General features: G+C 36.2%; 1 protein-coding gene across 6 annotated transcripts; it reads left to right on the top strand.

Annotated features, from left to right (window-relative positions):
- The first annotated feature begins 1,571 nt into the window (after positions 1-1,571).
- TMEM168 (transmembrane protein 168) lies at positions 1,572-26,561 on the top strand. 6 transcript variants are annotated; one of them, XM_058426092.1, is made up of 6 exons: positions 1,575-1,704; positions 3,333-3,424; positions 6,896-8,151; positions 16,776-16,918; positions 19,149-19,423; positions 24,465-26,561. In XM_058426092.1, the coding sequence occupies exons 3-6, from the start codon at positions 7,024-7,026 to the stop codon at positions 25,010-25,012; spliced, it is 2,094 nt and encodes a 697-aa protein (XP_058282075.1). In that variant the 5' UTR covers positions 1,575-1,704; positions 3,333-3,424; positions 6,896-7,023; the 3' UTR covers positions 25,013-26,561. The 6 variants fall into 6 exon arrangements, with proteins under 6 accessions (XP_032617382.1, XP_058282075.1, XP_032617379.1 ...); XM_058426088.1 differs by lacking the exon at positions 3,333-3,424 and adding an exon at positions 3,507-3,795 and having other exon boundaries at positions 1,602-1,704; XM_032761491.2 differs by lacking the exon at positions 3,333-3,424 and having other exon boundaries at positions 1,572-1,708.
- The last annotated feature ends 387 nt before the right edge of the window (positions 26,562-26,948 follow it).

The raw sequence follows: 26,948 nt of genomic DNA, 5'->3' as shown, positions 1-26,948 counted from the left end.
TACTTTCAATTTTCCATCTGCCACGCAGAAAAGGGCGGTGGTGGGGGAGGGGGCCGGGTCCTTTTGTTACTTAGGTGTGGAAAGTTGGGGCTTTCCTTTTGATATAGTTCTAGGAAGTCAGCATGAATCAGCCTTAAGTTCCTTGCCTCCAGACCCTATTCTCCTGCCTCACGACTATGTAGTACAGAGTCTGTCACAGGCTACCCAGAAATGTACACAGAGACTGTTAACAGGCTACAGAACAGATTGGGAAAGGGCTCTGGGGTTGTGACCCTCACCAAGCACAGGCATCTTGCATCTCTGACATGTTAATAGTGGATGCCAGCACTCTCACTACTGCCCCAGAAGCTTACCTTGCTGTTGGGGATGGGTTCTCGATTTCTACACTTGGTATGCTCCTACAGGTGACCTGGGAGTGCAGCTTTCTGTGCCTTTTTTGACTCATGGCTTCCAGCGGGTACACATGATTGGTTAAACAAGTGTTCAGCATTTCAGCTGCAGCCATTAGACTCTTAACTAAGGTGGGGAATTCTCCAAATACGGAAGGGGATTCAAATGGGGGGGCATAATAAATATATACAAATGTCCATTAAAGGCAAGTTGAGTTGGAAGTGATGACAATATATTTGAGTAGAAACATCTAGCAAGTAGTTAGAAATGTGACACTGGTGTTCCCCAGAGAGCTAGTTACATATTTGGGAAGTTGAGTTGTGATTGCTTTTAAAATTAGGAGTCTAGAGAGAATCTAACTCAAAATTTTCATCCACATATGCAGAATCTCAATCTGAGAGTTGTTCATTCCTATAGATGTGCTGGCCACACCAACCCCCAACATCTATTATGAAAATTAGGAAATTCGCACTCTATTATGGAAAATAGGAAAAATATATAGATAATACATGCAAAACAAGTGGGAGGAGAGAACTACGGATCGTGGAGAGCCTATTGCATATTATTATTTTACAAATATTTAAGTGCCAACTATGTGTCAGGCACTATGCTATGATTTAATGTTGAGCAAAACCCGACATGTCCCTCCATTTGAGGAACTGAAGGGTTCTGAGGGAGGGCCTAAGGACCTTGGGCCTTAGCTGGTTACAAAGCCATATATTATGCCATATATATTAAAGAGCAGCAACGCCTCCCGCAGTATTTACAGCCCACGAGTGGCAGTCCTGTCCGCCCTGTCCCCGTTCGGTCCAGGCCGAGGCGGTGGCCTAGATGCTTGATAGGCACCGTCAGCCTGATCTTTGGTGGTCTTCCCGCTGTCTGTTCTCAACTGCTGATTCCAGGTCTCAGGAGTCGACTTTGGCTCGAGGAAGGCAGGCGCCTTAGGTGGGGCAGTTGACACTCGCGCAGCGCCTCGCTCACCTGGCTGTGCGGCGGCGCGCGGGTTTGGGCGGGGAGGGGGCCGGGCCTCGGGAAGGACGCGCGCCGCGTAGTTTGACCCCGGCGGCGTTCCGTACCGTCGCGGATTTCGGCGGCGGAAACATGGCGGTCGCGGCCGGGCTGGTAACTGAGAAAGTTTCCGCCGACACTGGCCTGTATTAGCGCGTATGGCCTCGGGCCCTCGTTCCCCAAGGCGTGCCGTCCCCCTGTTCTCAGTCGCAGGCTGAAGCCTTGTCTGCCCTCCTCCTTTTTGGTTTGGTTTTGGAACTGACTCCGAGGGTTGGGATAGCGCGTTGGTGGCGACGGCCGAGTCAGGTAGGTAAGTAGAAATGGGTGGACGGCAGGGCGGCGAGATCTAGGCATAGACACTGCCAGGGCTCCGCGTGGTCCGGACCCCAAGCTCCGCCCAGTCGGCCTCCCAGGGCCGGGGTAGGATACCTGCCGGTGGAGGAGTTAACAGTGGTGGTTGGAGATTGGAGGGTGTGGGAGCGCCTCTCCGTATCGTGCAAGGGTTCCCCCTCAACTGGGCGCCACGTTGTGGTCGGGTTCTCCGAGGCAGAGGATGGTGGAGAACAGCCAAGCTCCTTGTCGGACCTCCCACATCTCGCTAGAAGGGGGCCGAAAGGGAGAGAAATTGCTGTTGCTGCTCTAGTGCTGAGGAGTTTGATATTCGAGATGCCATTTTCCTCGTATGAGATGGCTCAAAGAGTTATCAGTAACTCAGAACTGAAGCACTGAAATTCCCTGACTCTGATTTTTTCAGTGTAGTTCTTTCAGCCTTGACACTTCTAGATGGGACAGAAAGTTTCTGAGTGAAAGTAATGCAAGTGATACAGTATGCCTCAAGCCATTCCCTAGAGGTAGGACATGGAGAGAGAATTGGTTTGGAAGAATTTGGGTGAATTAAGTAAAGACTGGTGGAAAGCTGAAATAGAAACTAAACATTCATGGACTCTCCCTTAGTTCTACTAGTTATTAGTTGTGGGATATTAGCTAAGTTCTGTATTCTCTTTAGGCATTAGTAAGTGTCCAATGGTGACCATTGTTGTTAAATGTAGTTATTTTTGTATTAGTCTTTATTTTTCAACAAGTATTTATTGAATACCTTCTTGATGCCGGATTTTTGCTAGTCACTGGGTGTACAGTATTGAAGACAAACCCTCAGAGATCTTTTGATCTAGTGGGAAATGCAGACATGAAATAAGTGATGGTATGTAACAGAGAAAGTACGGGGGTCATGTAATGGGGAGGGGGCAGGGATAATCTCTTAAGAAAATGATTTATCTGAGACCTGAAGAGTTGGAGTAAGCCAGGTGTGAGCACTGGGGTGGGGCCAGGAAGAAGAAAAGGAGTGTACCTGGCGAGGGAATAGCATTTGTGCAGTTTGTAATTGAAAGGTCAGTAAGGTTGGAAAACAAAGTGTGAGAGGAAGAGTGGTAACAGATAAGGCAGGAGAGTTACTCAGGCCCAACACGGAGTGCCTTATGAGGCACTGTAAGGAGTTTTGACTTTATTGCTAAGGGTGATGGGACGCCATTGGAGCATTTTACACAGTGGAGTGCTAAATTTTGGTTTTAAAAAGTACACTTCTTAGAGAGGGCAAGAATGGATACAGGGAAATGTTGAACATGATTGTGGCCAAAATTGGGATGGTGACCCTGGGGACGAGAAGTAGAAACACTTAAAAAATGTTTAGGAAGAATAGTATACAGGACTTGGTGAGGATTAAATGTAGATGATGGTGAAGAGGAGGGTTAGAGTAGTATGTAAGGTTTTATGAAATAATCAGACTCTGGCAGTGATTAGTTAGCTTTTCCTATATGCATATTGACTCTTCTATGCTCCATTTTCATCTACCTCTGGAATAATTGTCCATTGAATCATTAGTGATGGCAAACCAATTGAAAAGGATTGTAATGTTTTTCTATTATGCTCTAACTCAGGCTGTCTTTTGAAGAAGATCAGAATGGGGAAAGACTTTTGTAAATTAGCCATTTAAAAACAATCTGCCATGTTGATTTTGGTCCATAAGAAGGTAACTGCATATATTGCATTATATGGATGCACTGTACTTTACTAATTTTTTTTTTACATGTTTACATTTACTTTGTTTCCAGGTATTTACCTCTGTTAACAGTGCAGAACAGAGCTGGTGCTTCATTTTCTATAGGTAGATTAATACATGTGTGCACTTAAGTAGAGAGATAATAATCGAAGACATAGAAATAAATGACATTGCTTAGAAAAAGTATGTAGTGGAAAAGCCTAGGTTTGGGGTTGAACATCCAAAGGATGAGTTGAGAATGAAGAGCCTTCAAGGAGACCGAGGAGGGAAAACCAATGAATTAAGAAAAAAAATCTGGAGACTTAGTCTTTGGATGCCTGCAAAAAGGAATGGTTTGGAAGGTGAGAGAAGTCAACAATGTAAATTTGTTTAAAGAATATGCAGGATACGGCCGGGCGCAGTGGCTCACACCTGTAATCCCAGCACTTTGGGAGGCCAAGGCAGATGGATCACCTGAGGTCGGGAGTTCAAGACCAGTCTGACCAACATGGAGAAACCCTGTCTCTACTAAAAATATAAAATTAGCCAGGCATGGTGGCACATGCCTGTAATCCTAGCTACTTGGGAGGCTGAGGCAGGAGAATCGCTTGAACCTGGGAGGCAGAGGTTGCGGTGAGCCGAGATCGCTCCATTGTATTCCAGCCTGGGCAACAAGAATGAAACTCTGTCTCAAAAAAAAAAAAAAAAAAAAGCCAGTTTCAGTGGCTCACGCCTGTAATCCCAGAACTTTGGGAGGCGACGTGGGTGGATCACCTGAGATCAGGAGTTTGAGACCAGCCTGGCCAATATGGTGAAACCCCGTCTCTAATAAAAATACAAAAATTAACTGGGCATAGCGATGGGTGCCTGTAATCCCAGCTAGTCTGGAGGCTGAGGCAGGAGAATCACTTGAACCCGATAGTCAGAGGTTGCAGGAGAATCGCCTGAACCCAATAGTCGGAGGTTGCAGCGAGCCGAGATCCTGCCACTGCACTCCAGCCTGGACGACAGAGCGAGACTCCGTCCCCCTTCCCCCTCCCCCCCAAAAAGAATATGCAGGATACTGAGTGAAAAGTACCCATTGGATTTAGGAATTTACAGGTCATTTCAACACTTAGCAGAGCAGTTGTGTGGTGGGAAACACCATTTAGTGGTTTGAAAAGTGAATGGGTAAGAAGTGAAGCAACTAAATACCAGCTGTCAAAAGGACACAAGATTGAGCTTCATAGAGGATATGGGGATGAGCAAGGATCGTTTTTGTTTTGTATCTTAACTTTTTTGGTATTGTTTTTAAAAGAAACAGATTTATAAATGTTTAAATACTAATGGATAAAAGAAAAGTGAGAGTTTGCAGAGAGAGGAGAGAGTCTGACGTTCTGGAAGAGGCAGAAGGAAAGATGCACAATATGGCTGAAAGGTTTAGCCTTAGATAGAGAAGCAACAGCCTTCTTTTCTTATATTCGGAGATATAAGTAGAGGTGGGTTTGTGGACTTGGAAACTCAAGTGAGCTCCCTTTTGATGACTCTAGGAGGCAGAGTCATCTGGTGAGAATGCAATAGGAGGAAGCAGGGTATCAGAGATTTGAAGAGAGGAAATAGAGGTTTGAATAGTCACAAGAATGGGGAAGAATGTTGACCAGGGAAGGATGTTCCATGGATTTAGAGTGGCACCGTTTAGCCTAGTGTGTGAATTTCTTCCCCCCTGTCCAGCAGTGTTCAGTAGTCTGAGCCCAGATTGTACCATCAGCTCTTTGAGGATGTATATTCTAACGTATTTGTTGAATTATTTTATAACACACATTAGTGATGTTTAAAAAAAAAAACCTCAATGCATTCCAGATTTTGTCAGTTTCTCACACTCAAAAAGATAAACCAAAATATACCAAAGGAAGACATTTTCTTTAACATTATGTGGTACCTTAAGACATGAGTGAATAAAGATGTAATTAAGGAAAATCAGTTGGAATACTTAAATAGACTCAGTTGTAAAAATTTTAAAAATGTGCTTGTTGAACATACAAAAGCAAAATAAGTAATAATACTTGGAACTTCCCAGAGACCCTAAGGTTGCTTTAGTAACATTCCTCTCCAGCCAGATGAGTACTAAGAGTTGATTCCAGGTTCTCATGTTTCTCTTGAGCCTTTTAGTGCACAGCTATTAAGAAAGTACAAATGAACTAATCAAAAACTCGTGGGGTTTTTTGTTTATTTTTGGAGGCAGAGTCTCGCTCTATCCCCCAGGCTGGAGTCCAGTGGCATGATCTCCTCTCACTGCAACCTCCGCCTCCTGGGTTCAAGAGATTCTCCTGTCTCAGCCTCTTGAGACATTACAGCTGCCTCTCACCACACCCGGCTAATTTTTGTATTTTTAGTAGAGACAGGGTTTTGTCATGTTGGCCAGGCTGGTCTCTAACTCCTGACCTCAAGTGATCCGCCTTCCTCAGTCTCCCAAAGTTCTGGGATTACAGGAGAGAGCCACCATGCCTGGCCCTAGTTTCTTTTTAAATATCTGATTGGGTTCTCTTTAGATAGAGTTACCATGAACCATTGATCAGTTCTTTTGAAACAGTATACTAGGAAATTTTGAAGAATTATTATAGATGTTTAAATCATTTTTTGACTACTATCATTTTTTAGGTGTGACTTGTGGAAGCTTTAATTTCCTGGGTCCGCTAACAAATACTTGTAGTAACATTTGTTTAAGTAGAATTGAAAAGTTCTTCATGTACTTTATAATGACTATTAGGGTGAGCATTTCAGTTTTTCATTTTTGACTCGGATTTGGTCAGGAACTGGTTTGCTAGAGAGATAGTGTTTAGATTTGGAAAGCAAGTTTAGTAATCAAAGTAATTTAATAGAGATAAAAGTACAGGGAGAATTATGGCTCAACCTTAGGGAATGAGTAACTTTAATACTTGAATTCTAGTAAGTTTATTAGTTAAACAATGTAAAGACCTTGTGTAACATTCTAGAGCTGGCTTGTAAAAAGATGTAGGAGATATTTGGCAGGTCATAATGGTTGCTGTTACTACTAATATATACAAGTGCTTTTCAAATTAGAGGTAACGGTGAAGTCCTTCATTCACTTTAAGAACTAAGTAGCTTTCTCTTGTACCAAAACCTGCTACAGTCTAAGCTATTGTGAACATTTCACCTTTCTTTGTTGTTGAAAAACCAGATATTTAAACCAGAATGGATTAGGTGAATTCTTCACCGTCTCCGGAAGAACGGTTCTATTCATGCAGTGATAGCATATGATGAGTAGAAAGCACAGCCATGTCTGTTTGGATAAACTGCGAAGTTTTAAGCCAGAAACAGTATTCATTAAGATATTGCAAATCAGGTTGTAAACTGGATTTCAGTTTTTAAACTGGATTTTTTCACTTTCTATATGCATCTTTATATAAAATAATGAGTAAATTATATAAAATTAACTCTGAAATATTGTTTTCTTCTTTTTAGATCACTATAAACAAAATTTCCACAAGAGAAAATGTTGAAATAGGAGTTGCGGATACATTGGATATACTGGATGAAATACAAGCGGTTAATTTTTGTAACGTGAGGGAAAAGCCCACATTGCTGGTTACATGTGTAAATCACTGCGTTATTGCTTTAGTCATTGTCTCTATTTAGCAATGACAAGACTGGAAGAAGTAAATAGAGAAGTGAACATGCATTCTTCAGTGCGGTATCTTGGCTATTTAGCCAGAATCAATTTATTGGTTGCTATATGCTTAGGTCTATACGTAAGATGGGAAAAAACAGCCAATTCCTTAATTTTGGTAATTTTTATTCTTGGTCTTTTTGTTCTTGGAATCGCCAGCATACTCTATTATTATTTTTCAATGGAAGCAGCAAGTTTAAGTCTCTCCAATCTTTGGTTTGGATTCTTGCTTGGCCTCCTATGTTTTCTTGATAATTCATCCTTTAAAAATGATGTAAAAGAAGAATCAACCAAATATTTGCTTCTAACATCCATAGTGTTAAGGATATTGTGCTCTCTGGTGGAGAGAATTTCTGGTTATGTCCGTCATCGACCCACTTTACTAACCACAGTTGAATTTCTGGAGCTTGTTGGATTTGCCATTGCCAGCACAACTATGTTGGTGGAGAAGTCTCTGAGTGTCATTTTGCTTGTTGTAGCTCTGGCTATGCTGATTATTGATCTGAGAATGAAATCTTTCTTAGCTATTCCAAACTTAGTTATTTTTGCAGTTTTGTTATTTTTTTCCTCATTGGAAACTCCCAAAAATCCGATTGCTTTTGCATGTTTTTTTATTTGCCTGATAACTGATCCTTTCCTTGATATTTATTTTAGTGGACTTTCAGTAACTGAAAGATGGAAACCCTTTTTGTACCGTGGAAGAATTTGCAGAAGACTTTCAGTCGTTTTTGCTGGAATGATTGAGCTTACATTTTTTATTCTTTCAGCATTTAAACTTAGAGATACTCATCTCTGGTATTTTGTAATACCTGGCTTTTCCATTTTTGGAATTTTCTGGATGATTTGTCATATTATTTTTCTTTTAACTCTTTGGGGATTCCATACCAAATTAAATGACTGCCATAAAGTATATTTTACCCACAGGACAGATTACAATAGCCTTGATAGAATCATGGCATCCAAAGGGATGCGCCATTTTTGCTTGATTTCAGAGCAGTTGGTGTTTTTTAGTCTTCTTGCAACAGCGATTTTGGGAGCAGTTTCCTGGCAGGTAAGCTTATTGTTTGTCCATCAACCCCAATGACATGTAATAAAATGCTAGCTTCAATAATTGAAATTCAAGTTATAAGGTCAAGTTCCTGATTTCAAAAGGATATTCATATTTGCTCTTATTTAATTTTGTTCATGGAATTGAAGCACTGAATGTGTTTCAAGAGGATAATTTATTTGATCTCTAGCAAAGAGGTACCAAAATGTTATGAACACTCAGCATTGTGATGCCTCCCGCTTCCTGACTGTTCATTAGTGAAATACTCATCGATTAAAGAGTCTTAGAATACTAACATTTGGAAAGTATTTAAAGATTGTATTTTGATCCTTTCATTATACCCGTGAGGAAACTGAAAGCGAAAGAAGACACATCCAGAGTCACTAGTACTAGCAGGAACAAAGTTACTTAACTTCTGTCTATTCCCTGGACTCCTCACTGTAACATGTTTCTTTTATGTAGCCATTTCTCTGAAGGTTTTATATAAAAGGTGATCAGATATATAACAACATATCAGGTTCTCAATTATAGATTAGAGGTTATCCTAAGAAAGAAAACATGGGTTTCACGGTACCTTTGCTGCCCAGAAATGTTTTCTAAAAGGTTCTTGTAGACAAAGACATTTGTACAGTTGGAGTTTGCATCTGCAGTATTAACAAACCCAGTCTTCCATTAATTGAGCATGTATTGACTATGCACTATATGCCAGGCACTATAGTGGGTGCGGCAGATCTCAGGATGTCTGTCAAAGGTGGCACAGTCTCCAATGGGAGGAGGAAGAGGCTGGCATGTAAACAAACAATTATGATTACAGTGTGATAAATACTATAATCTGTGTACATCAGACTGGGATGTGGGGCATAAAGGAAAGTCAGCTCTGCTTGGTCCAGCTCTCTGTAAGAGTTTGTTGCTGCTGAGTGATTTCTAGAGGAAAGTCAGCTCTGCTTGGTGCAGCTCTCTGCTTTGTAACAGTTTATTGCTGCTGAGTGATTTCTAGAAGTGTGTTTTGAAGAGGGACATGTGAAGACTTGCCTGGACATGGTGCTTTCTAGTCAGCTGGGCTAGGGCAGGCATCCTGTGTGGGAGTCAACCAAATAAGGAAAACATCTTGGGTGTGGCCTGAGGATATCGTCCTTACTTTGCTCTACTTGCGGGTGTTAGGCACGATCAGAATTATGTTGATGATGTCAAAAACTCAAGCATGAGTTTTCCTCCCTCTTCCTTGCCCCTCCTCCTGCTAGCTCCTTTCCCAGCCCTAAATACTTTTTCTTTTCCAAGTCAGCCTCATTCATGCTGGATGCCATTCCAGGCTTTCAAATTCTGTTAACCAAACATTAATGTTTTCTTGGTCTCCAAACTTTTTCTTATCTAGTGGTCTTCAGGTATGGTGTGTACCACTGGAGGTACACAAAAACTTTCCAAGGAGTCTGTCAGCAGAGATAATTTTAAGAGAATCAGTTTCCTGATTCTCACCTTCCATTCTACTCTTTCCTAAAGTTGATCTACTTGAGAATCCCTCGATTTAGATGTAGGTGATAGCATTGTGGTTTTAATTTATGTCTCTAATGACTGATGATGTTGAGCATCTTTTTATGTATTAGCCATTTACTTTGTTGTTTAAATATTCACATCTTTTGTTCATTTTAAAGCTGGGTTATTTGTCTTTTAAGAGTTCCTTATGTATTCTGGATACAAGCCCTTTGTCAGATAAATGATTTGGAAATGTTTACTCCCAGTCTGTGGCTTCTGTTTTTATTTTCTGAATGATACAAATTTTTGAAGAGTTTTCGTGAGTAAAAGTTTTTAATTTTACAGAGTCCAATTTATCCACTTTTTCTTTCATGGGCTCTGCTTTTAGTATCTTATCTAAGAATTCTTTGCTCAACACTAGGTCACAGTTCTTTCAAAAGCATTATTGTTTTAACTGTTATATTTAGGTGTATGATTATTTTGAGTATAGTATGAGATAAGGATCTAAGTTGTTTTTTTTTTTAAATATATAGATGTCTCATTGTTCCCAGCACCATTTGTTGAAAAGATTAACATTTCCCCTATTGAATTGCCTTGGCGTCTTTGTTTAAAATTAGTTAAACATAAACGTAAGGTTGTATTTTTGAGTTCTCTTGTTATATTAACCTATATGTCTACCGTTGTGCTAGTACTATGCCATCTGGTGAGATGTTTTCTAATTTCCTTTGAAATTTCCTCTTTGACTCATGGGTTATTTATAAGTTTGTCGTGTGATATCCTAATATTTGGAAGTTTCTCGCATTTCTTTCCATTGATTTCTAATTCCATGTGGTTGGAGAACACTGTATGATTTTAGTCTTTTAGGCCACTTGTTTTGTGGCATGGTATGTTTTATTCCATGTTTACTTGAAAATAATGAGTCCTCTGGTGTTGGGTACAGTGTACTATAAATATCAGCTAGATTAAGTTGGTTGGTGGTGGTGTTCATGTATCTATAGCCTTGTTAATTTTCTGTCTAATTCTGTAATACTGAGAGAGATGAAAATCTCTATTATAGTTCCTGAATTGTCTACTTCCTTTTTCAATTCTGTCATTTTTTTTTGCTTCTTTATTTTGAAGCACTGTTCCCAGAGGTAAATGCATGTTTGTTATATCTTCTTACCATATTAACTCTTGTAATTATGGTAAACAGCATAGTTGAGTAGTTAAAACAGAGATTGTATGGCCTGCATAACAAAATATTAACTATCTGTGCCCCCCTCTTTTTTTTTTTGATATGGATCATATATTTGTGTGACCACCACTACCACAGTCAATTTGTAGAGCAGTTAAATCACCACCAAAATTCCCTCTTGCTTCCTTGTAGTCAGTCCTTCTCCCAACCCCAGGTACTTGGCAACCTGATTTGTTTTCCGTTCCTAGACATTTTCCTTTTCCAGAATGTCATATTCATAAAATCATTTAACATTGTGGTCTTTTGAGCCTGACTTTTGTTTTTGAGACAGGGTCTTGCTCTGCAGTGTGGGCTAGAGTACAGTGGCACAATCATGGCTCACTGCAGCCTCGACCTCCTGGACTGAAGCAGTGCTCCCTGCCTTGGCCTTCCAAAGTGCTGGGATTATAGGTGTGAGCCACTGCACCTGGCCCTGAGTCTGACTTCTTATTTAAATCATTTGAGATTCATCTGTATTGCTGTGTGCCATCAGTAAGTTAGTTACTTTTACTTGAGCAATATCCCATTGTATGGATGTTCCAGTTTATCCCTTACTCAGTTGAGAGACACTGAAATTATTTGCAGTTTTTTGGTAATTATGAATAAAGCTGCTATAAACCTTTGTAGACAAGGTTTTGTGTTAACATAAGCTTTTATTTTAGTGTGATGTGGGATTGCTGGGTCATGTGGAAAGCATTTCTTTTAACTTTATACTGCCATACATATGTATTTCTAATCTACAGAATAAGCTCATGACATAAATTATCTATATATATATTCCAGAAATCAAGACTCAAAAGGTTAATTAACTTATTCTTGTACACATAGCAAGTGGCTGAGCTGGGATTGAACAAAAGTCTAACTCCGAAGCTTGGGTCCTTTCCACTATGCCCTACTTCTTCCACATAAAGAAGTCATTTGACTTTAAAATTATACAGTAGCCTTCATAATGTTCCTAAATTTCCTGAACCAAGCAAAGTTTTGAAAGTCGCCTGTGGTTTCTTAAAGCTCGATTTCTCGCAGTCTCTCCATTTATATATTGCTGCATTTATGTATTCTGTTTCTTAGTTGGGCTTTACTTTCTTTTTTTTTTTTTTTTTTTTGAGACAGAGTCTCGCTTTGTCCCCCAGGCTGGAGTGCAGTGGTGCGATCTCGGCTCACTGCAAGCTCCGCCTCCCGGGTTCACGCCATTCTCCTGCCTCAGCCTCCCGAGTAGCTGGGACTACAGGCGCCCGCCACCGTGCCCAGCTAATTTTTTTGTATTTTTAGTAGACACGGGGTTTCACCATGGTCTCGATCTCCTGACCTCGTGATCCACCCGCCTCAGCCTCCCAAATTGCTGGGATTACAGGCGTGAGCCACTGCGCCCAGCCAGGGCTTTACTTTCTTTAGAGTTCTATGTATGTTTTCCAAATCTGGTTTGCATAAGGTGACTCATACAAAAATGCTTCTAAACAAACAAGCCGTAAATGTTTATGTAAATGTTACATTTTTAAAATGACATTGCATAAAGAAATTTTGTTCCTGTTACCTGAAAAATTTTAGGATATGAAACGTTGAATACTTTGACCATAACTTGAAAGCCCAGCTGAATAGAGATCTAATAACTAGTAACAACTTTTATTCAAAGGGCATTACTTACAGGTTGTTTATTGGTCTTCTTTTGTGCTCAGTTTATATCTGCTCTGAAATATGAGCCATGTCTTAAAATTTGATAGTGAGCTGAGGATAATTTGGAGAAGAAAAGGAGAAAAAGTACTTGTAGGCTTGAATCAATTGATCTTATTTGTTACTTGGAATTAAGGTGTAAGGAGTACTCCAAAGTCACAAATGACTTCTAGATTGAAGCTATAGAATAAAGGTTTGCAGGCCAATAAAATTGAAGCTCTCTGAAAGTGGCAAGCGTATAAAACATCCTAAATTTATTTTGGCTTCCCCTGGACATACTTGCCATCTGTTCAGTTAAGATTATGAATTTTTGTATTGCCAAAATATTAACTTGTGTGTGATCATAATAGAATATTTGATACTGTTTTTCTAAGCCTGCTTTTTCAAAATAACCTAATAGAAGTACTTAATGATTTTTTCCTGATAAATTTGCTTTCTAAAAATGTATGACAGGGCCAGGCATGATGACTCACATTTGTAATTCCAATAGTTTGGGAGGCCAAGGCGGGAGGATTGCTTGAACCCAGGAGTTTGAGACCAGCCTGGGCAACATAGGGACCTTGTCTCTACAAAAATAAAAAAATTAGCCAGGCATGGTGGTGCATGCGCCTGTGGTCCCAAGCTAATTGGGCGGCTGAGGTGGTAGGATCACATGAGCCTGAGAGGTCAAGGCTGCAGTGAATTGTGATCATGCCACTGCACTCCAGCCTGGATGACAGAGTGAGACCCTGTCAATCAGCATAAAATTCTCAGTTTCTAAGATTTTTTTAATATGAAAAGCAAGTAGTAACAGATCATCTGTTATTTATGAATTGTGATCAATAAACCCCTGAATATCTACTTATTTAGTCCACTGTATCAAATATCATCATCACTGTTGCAAAACCAACATTAGGGTATTGAATAACATCACTATCAATTAACATTTTAATTGGAATTTTGAATTATTAGGCTTTTCATTTAAGTCATCTACAAATTGATTGACAATTGAACTTTATCATTTGCTTAGTTCGCTGCTAAATCAAAATGTTTAATACTTTTTTCTAATAGTAAAAACATACTGAAGATTGAGAAGCACTGGTTTAGAAAAAATATGTAAATATATAAAATGTAATAGCCTGGAAATCAATCATCAGAAAATTGGAACTGATTCCATTTGTAAGAACAGAAACATAAAATAAGTTTTAAACTTACAAAACTTTTATTTTAAAATTACTACAAACCTCAATGTAGATTATAAAAGAAGACTTCAATAAATGGAAAAACACACCATACTTCCTGGGATGAAAACACTCAATGCTGTGCCTTGCAGGCATTTGTATACATAGAGGAAACTGTTTTCAGAGCTGAGCTGCGCTTTTGGTCTCCTCAAGAGTGGCAAAAATAAAAGCCAAGCCGAGGGCCTCCAGAAGTGAGATCTCTGGTAAATTACCTCCCATTTTAAGCTTACATACTGAAAGAAGAGGGTGGAGCCATGTGTGTTATAGCCCTCTCATGAACTTGCTTTCTGCCCTTGTGTCCTGTCGGTGGTTCAACCTGGGATTAAGTGGTCAAATCTGAATTAAGATATGTAGACTCGTAATGTCCGCAGCTCTCTGGAAGAAACAGATTGCCTCTAGGAGAATGTATCATTATCCTAGGCCTAAAGTTAATAATAATATAATTTTTATATCCAGTGTTCAGCTTATAAATTTAACCAGGTACACACACACATAAACACACAGCACCAAGAGCAAGAAGCAACAAAACCAACAGACAACAGAAAAAAATCTTTAGGTATTGGAATTATCAAACAGAAAACCATCATGCTAAGTTGCAAAAGTAAAAGGAGAGATCAGGACATAATGGTAGTACACTGGAAACTAAAAAATGACAAGGCAGATTTTACAAAGAACTAAATAGAAATTTAGATCAGGAAATAAATTATTTCAGAATTGCAAACATAACAGACAAAGCTGACGTGGGCATTAGTGAACTGGAAGATACAGTTCAGAAGAAGCTATATAAGCAGCAGCATGAAAGAAAAGTATGGAAAATATTGAACAGAAGGAAAGGATAAGTAAGACTCAGAGGATATGGTAAGAAGATCTCATATTTGTTTGATTAGAGTCCCAAAAATAGAGGGAAGAAATGAAGGCCAAAGGACATATGTGAAATGGTAAAAAACAGAACAACAGAAGAAGAGAGACCAAAAACAGATCCATGAATACTTATGACAAAAGTGGCATTGTAATGTGGAGTGGTTGATATTTTCAGTAATTTGTGCTTGGACAATTGAGTGTTTCTGTAGAAGAAAAAATTGGACCATTATCATAAAATCAATTATATTTGGATTATAGATTTAAATGTAAAGGCAAAACAATAAAGCCTTTAGAGGATAGTGTTAAAATATCTTCTTAATGGTTGGATAGAGGGATATTTTTTTAACAAGGCATAAAGTGACTATATTATAATTAAGAACTCATGTTAAGCAAAAAACAGCATTAAGGTAGTCACAGAGTCACCAACAAAAGACTTTCATTGAAACTGTTCAGAACCAAACAAAACTAAATCAGTGAAGAAAAGGTCAACCCCATAGAAAGGTGGGCAAAATATTTAACACTTCATCAAAGATGATACCCACATAGTGAAAGGTACTTAACCTCATTATTAATCAGAACTTGATATTTATTCTAGTTTTGGTATAATGGCAAACTGTAAGCAATTTAAATACCAATAATAGGATCCACTAATTAAAGTTTTATATGTATTATAGGAATGCCATTTGGTCTTTACAAGTGATTTAGAGTTATGTAAGCTTAGATTAAAATGTTCATAGATTATGTATCCCATTTTGGTAAAAAAAAACATACACATGAATATGTATTTGTGAAAAATACATTGCATGAAGTCTGGGAATATTTCAGAGTAGCTGTGCATATAGATGACGGTATTTGGAATGATTTTAATCACATATCTTTTTTACTTATTTGTATTTTCTAGTGTTTCTAAATGGAGCATGTACTGTGTTATTTATGTCATTGACAAAATAGGATGTACCAAAATAGGGCAGTATATTCATTTTTCTATTGCAGGAATTAATTTTTTTATTAAATTTTGATCAAATGAACCACCCCTTAGTGTTAAAAGCATGTGTTCATGCACCTAGGCATATAGTATGTACAGTAGCAATACAGGAAGAATGTAATAGCTTAATATTCTAAAGAAATGTTTAAGTGACTATCCATTTTCTTTTCACTTAAATGAGTCTTAATTTTTTCTGCTTTTTCATTGCAGTTAATACCTGATTGCCTCCTCATTTCTTCTGCCTCTCTACTTTCCATTCTGCTTTTACAATGCTTATATGTCCTTAATATTTTCTTCTTTTAAAATTTTGATTGCATATCTAGAGAGTTCAGTGCTTTATAAGGTAGACTATATCATATAAATGGAATACGTTTTTATAGCTTTAGGATCTTAAATTTCCTTAAGAATTTATACAGAAAGAATGTAATAGAGAAAGAATACAGAAAGCATATAGAAAAAATGTAATAGTTTAATATTCTAAAGGTATGTTCAGGTGACTATCCATTTTCTTTTCACTTAAATGAGTATTAATTTTTTCTGCTTTTTCATTGCAATTAATACCTGATTGCCTCCTGCTTATTTCTTCTGCCTCTCTACTTTCCATTCTACTTTTACAATGCTTACGTGTCCCTAATATTTTCTTCTGTTAAAATTTTGGATTTGCACATCTAGAGAGTTCAGTGCTTTATAAGGTAAACTATATCATATAAATGGAATTAGTTTTTATGGCTTTAGGGTCTTAAATTTCCTTAAGAATTTATTTTCATAATTTCACGGGGAAAAAATGAGCCCTTTCTAAAGTACTCTTTTTGACAAAGTAAATGAATCTGTTATTTGAAAAATGACATAGGCATGTGGGTTTTAACAAGATACTTGTTTTCTGGCATTTTCTCCGTCATATCAAAGAGTGGTTTTTTTTTTTTTTTTTTTTTTCTCGTCTGGATAGGATGTTATTTGACAAATCTTTTTTAAAAATGATGTGCCGTGTTTTGCCACAACTTCCAAAAAACTAAGAGATAAATTTAGGATTTATTGCAATAGTTAGCTCATCCATGTATACTTGTCTGCTTTAACTGAAAATTGTTTTTAGATCATTGTTCCTTTTATCCTTTTGAAAGTAGAAGCTAAAAAATGTGAATCAATGTCTATGCATGTAAATGTATACACATATGTATATGTACTATGTAAACATGTTTTGGATTTCTTTTAGCCAACAAATGGAATTTTCTTGAGCATGTTTCTAATCGTTTTGCCATTGGAATCCATGGCTCATGGGCTCTTCCATGAATTGGGTAGCTGTTTAGGAGGAACATCTGTTGGATATGCTATTGTGATTCCCACCAACTTCTGCAGGTATGTTGGTGAAGTGAAGAAAATGTTATGAAATGAATAGTTATCACTAACTATACTAGATAGTATAATATAGTATAGTTATCACTAACTATACTAGATAGTATAATATAGTATAGTTAGTGATAACTATTCATTTCATAACATTTTCTTAATATTTATATGAATAAAATATAGCTCCTTTTGAAAACTGTGTTTTCAAAATATAACTTGTGCGTTTCTTCCACATTTTTAACAAACTTTATTCCAAGTGATAATATCTTCAGAGTTCAATTGAAATATTTTGATAAATATGATAAGCTTATATTTTAGCTAGAAACCAGAAAATATTCATGAATAGCTTTTCTAAGGAAAGATCTTACCCTAAAGGGAATATTTTGTTTCAGAAAGTGTCCTCTGGCTGGGCGCGGTGGCTCACGCCTGTAATCCCAGCACTTTAGGAGGCTGAGGCGGGCAGATCACCTGAGGTCAGGAGTTCGAGACCAGCCTGGCCAACATGGTGAAACCCCATCTCTACTGAAAATACAAAAATTAGCCAGGTGTGGTGCCAGGTACCTGCAATCCCAGCTACTCGGGAGGCTGAGGCAGGAGATTCACTTGAACCTGGGAGGCGGAGGTTGCAGTAAGCCGAGATGGTGCTATTGCTCTCCAGCCTGGGGGATAAGAGCAAGACTTCGTCTCAAAAAAGAAAAAAAAAAAAAGAAAAAAAAAAAGAAAGTGTCCTCTGAAGCAACATAGTGAAATATAATAAAACGTGCTCTGGACCTGAGAGGCTGGAGGTCTAGTTCTGTGTTACCTTTGGTACATTATAACTACTCTGAACCTTATTATCTGTCTTTACCTAAAATGTATATAGTAATACCTCTTCTGTTCATCTGACAGGAATGGCGTGAAGCACTAAAAAAAAAAAGAATGTAAAAACACTCTGCACACTGAAAAATGCCATACAAATACTAGGAATTCAGCGGATTGGCAGTGAAGTTTAATAAATGTTTATTGCAGTTTTATTCCAAAATAACTTTTACCCACAAAGGTGGTGACATCTGTATAAATCTGTAAATGTTGCTACATTTTGATTTTTATTTTATAGCTAACTACCTTTAAAATAATTCTTTGCCATAAATGAATTCTGATGACAGTTTTCATCACACTTTCCCTGGGGGAGGGGAGAGTGGAAGTAAAGTTTTTTCCCAATTTCAAGTATTTGACATAAACATCTCCAAATAGACTATTTGTAGGAAATATTTTCCTTCATGTTAAAGACTTAATAAAAAGTTGAAGGTTTAAGAACTGAAAGAAACAGATTTGGAAATGTCCCATGAAGTGAGAAATGACAACCTTGTAGAAAGAATGTGTGGAAATAGTAATATGCACAGTTAGATATTTATTCCGTTGTAATTTTTTTAATGTATTGCTTACACTTTTGTGACTGTAATGAAGAAAAGTTAGTAGAATAGTATTGATGATACATGAAGCAAAATCTAAAGTTTTCAAAAATCCCGATAGAAATCCCTTTTTTGGATAGGAATGATGACTTTTTCTTTCTCAATATTAATGGTATTTTGCTAGTTATAAGACTTGCTTTATCATCTTTGTACTAGAGTACCATTTTATATTTGTTCTAGGAGCAAATCTAAGTCTTCAACTAGTGTTCAGTAATATAAAGCAATGGACCTAAATTTTAATAACTTTTTAAATGCCTATTAATAGATAATTTCTTCTATTATTTATATACCTTAAGTTAATAAAATTTGAACACAATTTTATAGACTTTTTCAATACAGAAATAAATATATAATTAAAATATTGCTTTTTTATTTTGTGTTATAATATTTTTAAAGAATAGTTTTTTTAATAGTCCCCACCCAGATGTTCTTGAAACAGTGTAATCCTGCTTTTAAAAAGCCTTGTCCAATATCTGTCGTAAGAAAATACGAATAAAGAACAGAGTAATACTATCTACATTTGGAGATATTATCCCAGCTTTGAATTTGATTATTGTTTTAATGATAGTAAATATAATATTTAGAAACCGGGTTTTGATTTTCTAAGCTTAATTCTTATTACTATAGGAATTTTAGGAAGGGTGATTTTTTTAAAAAAAATCCTCCCACTTAGCAGCAACTATATTATAACTGATTCTTAGATAATCAGTTATAAATGACAGACGAGAATGTGATACAGAATGAATACTTCTTAAACACCAAAATAATTGTGTTTTCTCCTACTTCAGTCCTGATGGTCAGCCAACACTGCTTCCCCCAGAACATGTACAGGAGTTAAATTTGAGGTCTACTGGCATGCTCAATTCTATCCAAAGATTTTTTGCATATCATATGATTGAGACCTATGGATGTGACTATTCCACGAGTGGACTGTCATTTGATACTCTGCATTCCAAACTGAAAGCTTTCCTCGAACTTCGGACAGTGGATGGACCCAGACATGATACGTATATTTTGTATTACAGTGGGCACACCCATGGTACAGGAGAGTGGGCTCTAGCAGGTAAACTCACCTTTGGCAGTTTCACTATTGTAAAGATACACATGTATATGTAGAAATCTGTACTTCACACACAGTCATTAAATTTCCAGGATTCTTAGTTTACTGAACTATACATATGACTCTAATTTGTTTTTCTTTGCTCTAGCATACCTGTTTAGCCTAATTTAATCTCTAATGGTAAGATTGGGAATTATGTTTTATAGTGATTAGAAGGAAAAAAATGCTTTGAGACTTACAATCAGTTTCCCTTAAAATATTTTCAGAATTGCTAAATATATTTTTCAGAAGCTGATAAACTCCTTTGACTAGTATTTGTAAGTTTTTAAATGTTATGGATGCAGATTTCAGTAGTCCTTCACATCTGTAGTTTTATTTATGTTATAAAGCTCACCAAAATTTTAAACAGCAGATAATGTAGTATGGTGGGAGTAGCATTTAGGTCAGGAGACCTTGGTTCTGGTCCTAATTTGCCACAGCTGTGTTATTTTAGGCACGTTAGTTAACTTCTGTTGGCTTCAATTTTCTCATCTGTAAAATAAGGGAGTAATTGTAAATGACCATTGAGTTTTATTCTAAGGTACAAAATTCTGTAGGGATTTTTTTGCATTTGAAAAAAACATAAAATAACTTTGGTTTGCATGCATTATGGGAAATAGAAAACTTCTTAGTTATTGCCAAGAGAGAAATGAGATCTCTTTATATAATATATACATTTGTCAGTCTTTCCAACTATTAATAGAGAGTAAGTCAAGGGCTTTGTTTTATGAACTGTTACTTGTTTAGGACCTATAACAGAGCCCAACACATAGTAGAGGATCCTTAAGTAGCTTATAGATAGATGAAATCATTGAATAAATCATTAAAAAAGAAAGGTAATTTTCTTATTTTAGATTAGAAATAGTTATTTTAGATTTAATTACATGATGTTTTTCCATAAAAGTGTAGATGTTTTAAACCAAGAATATATAAATAATAAAATAGTCATAAAATGAATGAAGTGGAAACATTCAGGATAAAGAAAAAGATAAATAGAAGTAGTATGGAAGGACAGAGGCAGAGTTGCCAATATAAGAACTCAAGAAAGAAACAAACAAAAGGTTAAGGTAGAGATGATTTTAAACTGGCATGATCTCATTGATTTCATGCCAGATTTGTAACTGAGGTTTTTATCATAAGGAGGAATTTTTTTTGAAATTTTTTGCAAATAAATATTGAATAACTCAGTGGCCTTCTAGTAGAAAGACAAGCTAATATTTATTGGGCACATTTTAAGCATCAGCTTACTGTACTTAGTACCTTATACACATTGTTAATCTTTATGTGAAATCCTTTGAGATAGATACCATCGCTTCTGTTATCTTCATTTTTCAAAGGATGAAATGGAAATTGAAAGTTGTTATGTAACTTTTCTGTGGTCATACCACTGTGTGATAGAACCATGATTTAAGACCAGATCTGCCCGATTCCTAAAGTGTATTTTTCCTCCCACTGTACCATGTTGCCTCCAAGGGTGAAAGCCATGATGATAAAGAAAGGGCATGTTCTGGTTAAGTGAATATTTTTGTTAACATAGGTCACCCATTTCAAAACATTAGAATGTACAAGACTAAAAGAGGTACTGAACATTAAAACTAATTGAATATAGTTTATAAAATCATTTACTTGACCTATAACTTTTTAATTACAATGTAGAAAGCATCTTTTTAACCTTTATGGCTACTTCAGTTTCAGGTAAAGTATAATGTTCTGTGTATTCCAACTCAGAGCACAAGAGAAAGCTTTTAGTCAATTAAAATGTCTTTACAGAAATAGAATTTTAGATATAAAAGCAGGGATTGCTGAAAACTTACTATAATCCTTATGATAATAAACTCTACCCAGATCAAATGGAAAAAACAGGGCTAATTTTTGGTGGCCATGCATATATCCCTAGTTATTTTAAAGTGTTATAAGAGAGTAATTTTAGAAGTAAGCTTTTTGTGTGTGTTTATATGAAGGATTTATTACTTAATAGAAACACTTTAAAAAGTTTGCATTTTTCTTAAGTAATTTAAAATTCATTAAGTATTTCTTAAAGATAGCTATGGAAATCAATTCTAGATGTTCATTTACTAATACTTATATCAACTTTTTATTTTTCTAAGAAAAGTAAAAAAAAACACTAAGATAAACACACACACATATATCTCTCGCAGTTTTTCTAAATTTTCATTCATTGTTAGGAATAATTTTTGAAGACTTAAGAACTCTGAAATAGAGTTGTATTTTAGGTAAATGTTTAGCAGTTACATTCTAGAATGATGTCTTTACAATTTTTTTGAAGTATGCTACCAGTAAATTGACCGTTACAGAATTCCTGTGTTAGCTAAGATTTGTTCTTGTCTAACTTTGAGGCTTATTATAAGAAGTTTAAAAAAAAGAGAGAGAAAGCATACTGATCTCCCTTCCCTGAGAAAGGTAGATTTTATCTTACAATTCAGCAACTGCATACTGTCATGCATGGCCTGAGGCATCTGGCATACTTGTGGGTAGTCATGTTGAACCAGGCCCAGAAAAGTCTGCTTTTCAGTTAGTTCATGCCCTGGCCTGCTTTAGACATAGCCCTCAAGGGCTGATTCTGCCTCACAAATAGTATTGAATATCTCTGCTCTGAGGAAAATGCTTTCATCTATTCCAAATTAAGTGACAAAGAGCTTTAAGCTCTGCTAATTTATTAATAGTTGGGGATTTTTTGTTTTATTTTTTGTTGTTTTTTCAGCAAACTTTGAAATAGGAAACATCACAACTGGATTTTACTTGGGTTAGGAAGTGGATAGCAGGCCCAGTATTAATATCACTGTAGGAAAGAGAATCTATATTTGCCCTTTATCCTGTACCTTTACTCACAGTACTTAGAATATGTAGTCTTCTTATATTTATGGAGTTTCATGATATGGAAACTAATATTTTTGCCTCTGCTTGAGGATAGAAAACAATTATGGTAATTACAGGAGAGACAGAAATAAATGGAAAAAATGTAGATAATTTATAAAGCAGTTTATTACAAATAAAGCCTTTAAAAAGCAGTCTCAATTACTTGAAATGCATCAGATGGCTATTATCTTAGATAAATGTAAGTACTTTGAATCTGGGCCAAAAGCCAAATGTAGCATAGAACCTATTCATAGGAGAAAGGAGAGCAAAACAAGAGAAATCATTTAGAAAGCTTTAATGCTGCTTTAAGTCTCTTGTTGATATCTAAAGAGCATTTATATAAGAGAATTAGGGTAGAATATGCTAAAGAATGTTTATTGAAATAGTTGTGGATGGCATGTTGGGCAATGATGTTTTGTGGCAGATGGAATTTATATAATAGTTCTTATAATCTGTGTCATCTTCCGATCTCTAGATAAATTTAATAGAGCTGACAATAATGGAGAGTTAACATTTGGCCATTTTTGAAAAAGTATCTTTTGGAGGTATCAGTGGAATAACACATTAGTAATGTGTGGAGACCATGTACTGAAATAATGTCTCTGAGATAATATGTGTGAGTGTTAGAGCGATTAATAAAAAAAGTTTATTTTCAGGTTCTTAAGCTTACTGATTAATAAAACATTAATAAATGACACATAAAGAATATGATAGAATCCCAATTCTAAAGGATTCTCTCTCTGGTGGTGTCCATTTTTAATGGTGAAACCAAGAGGACAGTTGATTTGGGGAAAATGTTGGGTCTTGTGCTGGTAAATTGTAAAAGTAACTTATGCTCAATGTAAAGCTTTCAGAAAAATATTTTAAAAACCACATGGAAGTGAAACACCCAGCAATAGCTGCTGTTATAATTTTTGTAGATGTACTGTCATGCTTTTTCTAATACAGACATTTCTCATCAATAAATTTTCTTTATAAATATTTTGTTATAAGATTTCCTCCTAAGGTTTTAGGCCATAGTTTATTTCCATTTCCCAAATGGGAAGGTCGTCTTTTTTGTAATTTTTTGTCACTATGTCTATTCTTTCCTTAGGATAGATTCGTAGAATTGGAATGATCGTTATCAGTGTACCATTGAGGCAGGGCCAGATGAGGTGAAGGTGGCAGTTGCCTCAGGCACAAAACATAAGGGAATGCCAAAAAACTCAATAATCAAAATGAACATTTTAATGTAGTATACTTAAAAATCAAAATTAATGCAAAAAAATAACGAGATGTAAAACCTGTAGTCAGAAGTTTATTTACTTTAGAACTGTCTGGGTATATATATATTTTTAATCCCTTGTTCTTCAGCTATAAAACTGATTTAAATGTAAATCTGTTCTTAAACTCATTCTTGTACAGGTAGGAGTAGGGTTTATTTTCATTCAGTAGGTACCTACATATGAGGAAGAGAAGGAAACTGATACAGAATGGGGAGGCAAACGTTTTCTGTAAAGGGCTAGATATTTTTGGCTTTGTGGGTTTAGATCCCTGTTGCAGCTATTCAGCTCTGCTACTTTAGAGCAATAGCAGCCATAGACAGTATAAATGAATGAATGTAGTTGTGTTCCAATAAACTGTTATTTATGAAAATAATTATATGAAACTTAAATTGCATGCAATTTTTACTATCACAAAATACTCTGATTTTCTTTCAACCATGTGAAAATATAAAATCAATTCTTAGCTTTCAGGCCATACAAAAAGAGGTGGCAGGCTGGATCTGGCCCATGAGTTGTAGTTGCTGCCCCTGGTATAGAATGTTAGCTTTTCTGTATAGTTGTTTTCACTAAATACAACTATGTAAAACTATTTTCTTAATTTATGCTAGCAGATTCCTTTTTATGTGAGTAATAAGGATTTTTTTTTACCTCAAGTTGAAAATCTATTGTAAAAAATATCTTTTCAAAAGATACTTTGAAAGTGTCATTTAAATACTTTATTTTTTGCTTATTTAATTCTAAGAACTTAAGGAAAATACATGTAAAACAAGAGTATTTTCTCTCTAAGAGAAAATGATTGAGAGGGTTTTCTTAATGAGAGGCTGCAGAAATTATTGCTCCATTGAATTTTCTCTTGTTCACAGGTGGAGATACACTACGCCTTGACACACTTATAGAATGGTGGAGAGAAAAGAATGGTTCCTTCTGTTCCCGGCTTATTATCGTATTAGACAGCGAAAATGCAACCCCTTGGGTGAAAGAAGTGAGGAAAATTAATGACCAGTATATTGCAGTGCAAGGAGCAGAGTTGATAAAAACAGTAGATATTGAAGAAGCTGACCCGCCACAGCTAGGTGACTTTACAAAAGACTGGGTAGAATATAACTGCAACTCCAGTAATAACGTCTGCTGGACTGAAAAGGGACGCACAGTGAAAGCAGTATATGGTGTGTCAAAACGGTGGAGTGACTACACTCTGCATTTGCCAACGGGAAGCGATGTGGCTAAGCACTGGATGTTACACTTTCCTCGTATTACATATCCCCTAGTGCATTTGGCAAATTGGTTATGCGGTCTGAACCTTTTTTGGATCTGCAAAACTTGTTTTAGGTGCTTGAAAAGATTAAAAATGAGTTGGTTTCTTCCTACTGTGCTGGACACAGGACAAGGCTTCAAACTTGTCAAATCTTAATTTGGACCCTAAAGCGGGATATTAATAAGCACTCATACTACCAATTATCACTAACTTGCCATTTTTTGTATGCTGTATTTTTATTTGTGGAAAATACCTTGCTACTTCTGTAGCTGCTCTCACTTTGTCTTTTCTTAAGTAATTATGGTATATATAAGGCGTTGGGAAAAAATATTTTATAATGAAAGTATGTAGGGAGTCAAATGCTGACTGTAAATGCATAAGAGACGTTAAAAATAACACTGCACTTTCAGGAATGTTTGCTTATGGTCCTGATTAGAAAGAAAACAGTTGTCTATGCTCTGCAATGGCCAATGATGAATTACTAATGCCTTATTTTCTAGGCATATAATAGTTTAGAGAATGTAGACCAGATAAATTTGTTTACTGTTTTAAGAAAACTACCAGTTTACTTACAGAAGATTCTTTTTTCCAAACAGTAGGTTTCATCCAAGACCATTTGAAGAACTGCAAACTCTTTCTCTTAGAAAAGAAAGAGGGCTGCCTAAAATAAACGCGAAATTTGCTTATACTCCATCACATTCAGATGTCTTGGTTGTGACTTACTACCAGTGTAGCAGAGAACCCAAGTTACATTTTAGATCAACATATTCTTTATGTAGGTATTGTTAAAAGGCTAGAGCCTACAAGTTGCTCTTCCATGCGTTGGTCGGGGGGCCCTGAAAACACTGGTAATATTAAGAGTCTTCCTCAGGGTAACTTAATGTTTTCTTAATGAACAATGTTTCCAGCTACAAATTCTTCCAATAAATTGTCTTCCTTTTTGAAAAGTACTCTCAGAAGAAATTTAGCAATTTCTCATTGACTGACTCAGTCTAAGTATTCAGAAAAGATTTTGATCCCCATTGAGTTAATGCTCTGCCATGAAAATTATTTTTCTGATCCTTGTTAGTGATAACATTTGTTTTTTTACTGAAGGTCAAAGGATAGAAAACAAGTATTTCTCTTCTTGTATACATGCAATGTATTATGTAAAAAAGTATTCATATTGGCAATTTTAGTTAGGCATAATATTGTGGTTGTAATTTTTAAAACTTAGTGTTTTATCTGATTAAAGCAGGCACTGATCAGATTATCTCCTAAGAGGTAATTCACTTCTTATTCCTTTCCAATAATTATTACATTCTAAATTTTCATCTATGAGAAATAACAAGAAGGGAATAGAATTAAATTGGGGTATAATCTAATCTTCATTGTTTAAATGGTTTGCCTTCTCACCATTGAAGCCATTATTTCTAGCCTCAGAAAGAGGAAATAATGCCTCCACCATTTTCTACCTGGTGACTTGAAAATTGAACTTTTAAGTTAGGAAGAAGTTAGAGTCAGGGAACCTGTATACCACTATCTATGCAGCACTGTTATAGTCTGATTATTTCTGTGTTTTGAATATGATTTTCCTAATGCTCTAAATAAAATTTTGTTAAAAATTAATTTTTCATTTAATGTGCAAATATTGAATATTTTAGTATATTAAAAGTGGTAGTCATTAAAAATGCCCATGTTTTATAGTTCATGTGTGGAAGTTTCCATTATAGGTTAAGGATTTATATTAGCATTGTCCAAATAAAATAGTATAGTTTTTTTTATTGCTCTGTTCAGCAGTAGGGTAGTAGAAAAGCCAAATGTTAAAATTATGAGCTTTTAGCTTAAAAAAAGTTAATGTTAAGTAAAATCTCCTTCTAAATTTCTCAGCTATTTGTGAGCAGGTTAGCTTTAACTAAAGCATTATCTCTTCAGTTTAAGAAAGCCAAATACAAAAGTATATTCTGCATTCTTTATAAGGTAGTATTAAGGTGGTATTAAAAATTACATTTTAAAAACAGCTGACAGTTTGACAGCCACAAACCTAACTTTCTGATATGTATTTTCTGTGAAAGTAAAACCAAAAATGGTCTTTGGGCCAAGAATGTGACTT

This window comes from Hylobates moloch, unplaced genomic scaffold, assembly GCF_009828535.3.
Source record: "Hylobates moloch isolate HMO894 unplaced genomic scaffold, HMol_V3 SCAFFOLD_1, whole genome shotgun sequence".
Classification (NCBI taxonomy): domain Eukaryota; kingdom Metazoa; phylum Chordata; class Mammalia; order Primates; family Hylobatidae; genus Hylobates; species Hylobates moloch.
The sequence above is the reverse complement of the archived record's forward strand: the minus strand, read 5'-3'. Positions and strand labels throughout refer to the sequence as shown.